The 5,906-nt window shown below is 34.1% G+C and overlaps 1 protein-coding gene across 1 annotated transcript; it reads right to left on the reverse strand.

Moving 5' to 3' along the window:
• Window positions 1-982: 982 nt before the first annotated feature.
• Window positions 983-2,186, reverse strand: uts2a (urotensin 2, alpha). The gene is made up of 4 exons (XM_051096073.1): window positions 2,051-2,186; window positions 1,700-1,813; window positions 1,516-1,559; window positions 983-1,390 (listed from the first exon to the last, which is right to left on the reverse strand). Exons 1-4 carry the CDS (start codon window positions 2,154-2,156, stop codon window positions 1,277-1,279), a joined length of 378 nt encoding a protein of 125 aa, XP_050952030.1. The 5' UTR covers window positions 2,157-2,186; the 3' UTR covers window positions 983-1,276.
• Between the last annotated feature and the right edge of the window lie 3,720 nt (window positions 2,187-5,906).

The raw sequence follows: 5,906 nt of genomic DNA on the forward strand, positions 1-5,906 counted from the left end.
CTGAAGGGTTACTTGGAAAAAACAGGCAGGTGATTTTTAATTAGGGTTGGAGCTGAACTCTGCAGGGCTGGGGCTCTCCAGGACCAGAGTTCGACACCCCTGGTGTAGAGAATATTTGAACAATCTGAGGAATCTTTTCCACTTTAAAGAACATTTTATGCATTGGAAAGGTTTCTTAATGGTTCTTTATTTTTAAGAGTATCTACCTTTTTCTTCCTAAAGAGTCCCAGCCATTTGTAAATTTTATGGGTCTAACTTCCTGTCTCATCCACATCCAGCTATTTTTAGCTGTACAAAGCTAGCTTGATATTGCAAATTGATGTGTCTAACTATTATTTTAGTGCAAACTTTTTCAGCGTTTACTGCACATTGTTATTCTTCATTATTTCCCTATAGCGCATAAGTCAAGTCACCTTTATTTATATAGCGCTTTTAATAATACAGATTGTGTCAAAGCAACTTTACAAAATTAATGAACCGGAAGTCTCACCCACAGGCTTACTTCCACACTGAAGTAAAAGGTGGATACTTGGTGCCTTAGACATGACCAAAAAAGTGTTTATTTTTTAATATATATTCTTTATATTTTATGTAAATAGAGTAAAGGTGACAAGTGGTGTTTAACACATATTATAGCTTAACTTTGGCTCGTATTTTCTTTTCTTGTGTGTTCAGTAAGTCCGTAGATGCATCTAGATACCGTTTGTCCTCTCCAGCTAAGTGGATGTCCAGCCTCCAAGGTTGAAGAATAGTCTCTGTTTGATTCATCTGTCTCAAAAAATACTTGAATCAATCAATCCAAAGCTATTTGGTTTGCACTCAAATCTCATCTCATCCGCATGCTCTCTTTGTGAACTCATTGTAAAACATGAAATAAAAGGAGTTACAAAATAAATGTGAATTCTAAATTTCAGTTTTCAAAGGGGAAAATGAGAACAACATCGTTGACAAAGAATGAAGCCTTTTTAACTCTTTCTTTTTTTATTATTTTATTTTTGCATTTATTTATAGTTAACAGTTATATATGTCTTATACAGTAGCTAGGTCTCTCCTATAAAGATAGTATTGGCACTTAATCCAAATACTCCAGAATTACATGTCATTAAAAATGTACAGACACATAAAAGCTGAAGATATGTAGAAAAAAATCCCAGATATTTTACATGTTACTGGTTTACGTCAGTCTTCTGTATATTTTTGCTTTTGTATTGTGAGTCCACACTGGTAGGAAAAGCTATAAAAGCCCTGTGACTCAGTTCAGCATGTCATGAATGCCTCAAACGCAGTATTTCCAGAAGCAATCTGCACTGCCGCCTCTCTTCCTGAACTGTCTCCTGCTGCCCCACAGACCATTGGGAGGAATGAGGCGATACGGTTTTTCTAACAGCATCTTAAAAGAGAAAGAGAGGCTGTTGCTCGCACACTTGCATGAAAATGTAAAATATCCAAAATAAAAAAACACAAGAACACAGCATTATTTAAATGCTTAGAGATTTGTTATTTCATTTAACTTACCTCTCTAAGAGCCTCTTTAGGAGTCTGCCCAGGCACTTTGATATCTGTGAAAGGAACAGTATGAGCATTCAGAGTACAAAAGAGTGATTTCTTTTCGTCTGCAGAAGAACTTTCAGTAACACTGAAAGATGATGCACTTGTAACTTTTGAGATTAAATGTCTGTGTCAGATAAATGAGTCTCACTGTCTCGGCTGAGCAGCGGGGAATATCCTGCGACTGCCGCCCTCTGCAGGAGATCATTGAGATCAGAGACAGAGAAATCATCTGGACTGACGCCTCCGGCCTCTTCCGCTGAATCTAAAGCAGCAATCAGACAGACGTTATTTCATCAGCTACTGTAAATTTGCCTGTATTGGTCTTTGGCACCAGCATTATAAAATTAATGTTATGTTTCTGCACCCTGTGCACTTATTTAAGCCAGTTGCCTGTTCTAAGAATGTCTCCTTGGACAGAAAAAAAGCTAAATACTTTGCACTATATATGCAAAAACTGAAAAATAATAACATCTGAAACATTATTTCTGAATGCACTCACCAGGGCCGCTGTAAGTCATGTCAGCTGTGTCTGTAACAGGATGTGCTAACAGATGACTGCAGGAGAGCAGGAGGACAGAGCAGGACAGAAGCAGGTTACAGATCATCTCTGCAGCAGGTTGAAGGTCCTATCAGGTCAGGCTTTGGTGAATGAGGTGGATGGATGCTCTCTTTTCTTATATACACCACTATACCAAAGCTGAGTGAATCATAATCAATGCAGTGTTTTTATTGAGAGTCCTATTTTAAAATGTGAATCCTGTTGAGTTAGTATCCATGAATAAATCAGGGTGACCGCTGTAGCAGGTCCACGTTGGTTTTATCACTTTTGAATCTCATTAAACCTGTTTTACTGAATTTGTAAATTGGGGGACACAGGTGTGCAAATGTCTGTCTATCAACTCACAGCAGAACACATAAAGAGATTATTTTATGAATATGTCAACCGACTTATTTAGCCCATGAATCTAGTTCTTTTATGTTGAGAGGGATGAAAATATATCTCTTATATTCCCTAACCAAATATTTTATTAGGAATTCAGGCAGCCACACTGATGCTAACAACATTATGTCAATAAACGCAATAAAAATGAAGCTCAAGAGCACCAGGGATATAAAGTCCAGATTACCCGTCTGCTGAGGAGAGCATGACATTTGTTTATCATCCACTGGCAAAGACGTATTACTGATGCACATCTGACATTTACAAAGTGGAGTATAATCAGACAGAGCAGACGTAAAAAATGAAGAGCCGTTTTGAGAGGATGTACGTCACTCAGTCTGGCTACATCTGTGAAATGAATAGGCTCTGTAAGATTGATTTTATGAGGAATTTGCATGGTTGAAGTGCTCCCTACATTGAACACAAATTCACAATACGCTCAAATGCACATTAAATCCAAACATACAATACACCTAACATATAATGCCCAAATATAGGCTACATTACACGTATCATAGCCCATTCGGAACTGAAGTTGATCAATAGACCTTAGTCAGGGTAGCACCAGATTTATTTTGTAGAAATACAGTGTAGGTGAGAGTGGGGTGAGATGAGCCATTTTTACTTGTGTGGTCCTCAAGATAAGGGAAAATGAGGTAGAAGTACAACAAAATCTAAAGTAATTTCAGGATGCTTCCTATTATTTTAAATTATCTGAACGTATCTATGACAAAGGGTTCTAAAAAATGGCTTTTTATTTAAAAAAAAAATAAAAATGTTCCTGTGGCTCAATTTGCCCCAGGTTAGGAGTAAGCTGACCGGGGTAAGATGTACCATATGGGTGAAAACTGACCATCTGACTGAATTTGATTCAAACTTATGTGAAATTTTAAAGATAATTGACCTCTTTTACTCAATAATCAAATTTAATTTTACAAACAGTCATTTTTCTTTTCTTAAAGCTAACTTAAAGAAAATAAAATCAATCTTTAATCATTTGCATTTTTTAAAAACAAGTTTTAACATTCCCAAAAACAGACGAAACACAGAGTTTGTTGAGTAAAATGAAATAAAACTGAATTAGAGTGAAGGAATAAATATCACTGAAACTAATAAATATTTTAGTCAAAAGATTCCTGGCGTGGTAGCTTTTCTGCATTGTTGAACCGGCCATTAGGCACTACAGATGGAAAGATATAATAATAATGTGCTGAAAAGCATCTTCTGGTTCTTGGAGAAGGATTTGGTGCACTTGTACAATATTTCTATCAAAAAAACTACAAATAATATATATATACATGATAAACTAAACCAGTTGTGTAACATCACATTAAAACACCAGTTTATACTTCAGAGATTTAACTTAACTTCAGTGCTTTATGGTGGGGTAAGTTAACGTGCTGGCTCAACTTACCCCACAGCATTTGGCTCACTTTGCCCCATAGCTGGCATTTAGGGAAAAAAAACTAGCTGGCTTACCAATTCAGGCTAATTTTAGCTAAAATATTTGCATGGTTTTATATGTTGATAAATCACCAATATGCATTATGAATATTTTTAGAACTGGATAAATTTGTTTTGATGTAACAGCCATTACATCTGTTATGCTAAAAAGTTTTGAGTAAATGGGTGCCTTCCACACCTGTTTTCTCCTTTTCAAAGTCTGGTGGAAATTATGTGTGATTCCAAAATACATGGTCACATGACAGTAAAAGTGTACAGTTGCCAAGATACAGAGGGTGGGTCAACTTAACCGCTGGCTCAACTTACCCCACTCTCCCCTAATTGTTCAACTGACAAATTTTGTTCAGAAAAAACAAAACAAAACAAAACTTTAGGTAAACAAAAACTCCACAAAACACAAAAGATTGTAAGAAAATTATGGATTTATATACAATACAGTGTGTGCCACTGTAAATACTGTAAATCGATCCGTCACGGCCACATTTAAATCCACGTAAAATTTAACATGGTGTCTTATTATGTATAAAACTGTATAAAAAAGATGAAAACATCAAGATGAACAAAAGGAATTATCTTGAATATTTTGTTTAAGTTTTGTAATGTAGCCTACAATACAGTAATACAGTACACAAAACATAATTATATCCAGAGCTGGGTAGATTACTTACAAATTGTTGTCTATTACTGATTACATATTACATTATTAAAACTATAGTTAGTAACATAATTTAGGTTATGATGTATTCTGGCTACTTTTAGATTACTTTTTTATCTAACTTGTTTTAAACTTACCATTAAACTTGCCGTATTAATATTAAAAAAAAAAAGCAAAGAGAAAGAAAGTATATTTAATTTTTTGATATCAACATTATAAAATGCATAAAACATATTTAACCACGGTTTCCCAAATGGGGCTTAATGTAAGAACTGCAGTGAGTTGATTTTTTTTTTTTTTTAATTTTTAAAATAGAAATATTTCATTTGTTCACCTGCCGATGTCACCATTAAGCAACATTAAACTGTAAACACCCAAATGTGTTGTTAAATAATAGAAATATTAACTCTATTTCTGATAAATATTCCATCTCAAAGGGGTTTGGCTGACAAAAACATTTGGGAATCCCTGCATTATATGATAAAACATTAATAAACATGAAAACAACGACATTACACGCCCAAAGTAATCATCAGTTACTGAAGGTCACCAGTGTTTAGTAACCTACATAATTATTTTTGTTTCATACTTGTCTCATTGCTTGAGAGGTGCTTTTTTCACCCGAATTCAGATGAATGGTTTGCAAATTTATTTACATGACATTTACATGACCACTCTATATTGTGATTACAGTCAAAATTACATGACACAGTATAGTATTTTATTGATTTTAGAGATTAATGATTTGCTGCCATTAGGTAAATAATAAGTAATCCATAAAGTAATCTGATAATGAGCATTATAAAATGTTAAATATTAATTATCAGCACTTGATATTTGGAATCTGATTATGTCATCCAGATTACATGTAATCAGTTGCTACTCAGTTCTGATTATATCATGCATATGTGTGCTGAACAGCAGGTGTGTCATAAGAAAGAGAAACGTTTCTTCAGAATGCATGAATTTTAAGACTCAAGCGACAGTAGAGGACCACTTTATAAGCGAGTAAAATACTATACATTTATTATAATCATTTATATAAAATAAGTTGAGAAGCTTAATAAATAATAATGTTATTTTTTATGTTTATATTATATATGTTTCTTATATTACTTTTCAATAATTAAAATCAATAACAGACTTCAGATCTAAGTATATTTTAAAGAGTGAACCAGGGAATCCAAAGTTTTTCTTTTCACTCTTTATTTATTATTAAATTATATTTATGTTAATGTTTGATGTGATTGGATGAGCCAGTGTGATGTAATGAGCGTCTTGGTCGAGGGAGGGAGC

The sequence above is a fragment of the Labeo rohita genome, chromosome 23 (genome assembly GCF_022985175.1).
Source record: "Labeo rohita strain BAU-BD-2019 chromosome 23, IGBB_LRoh.1.0, whole genome shotgun sequence".
Classification (NCBI taxonomy): domain Eukaryota; kingdom Metazoa; phylum Chordata; class Actinopteri; order Cypriniformes; family Cyprinidae; genus Labeo; species Labeo rohita.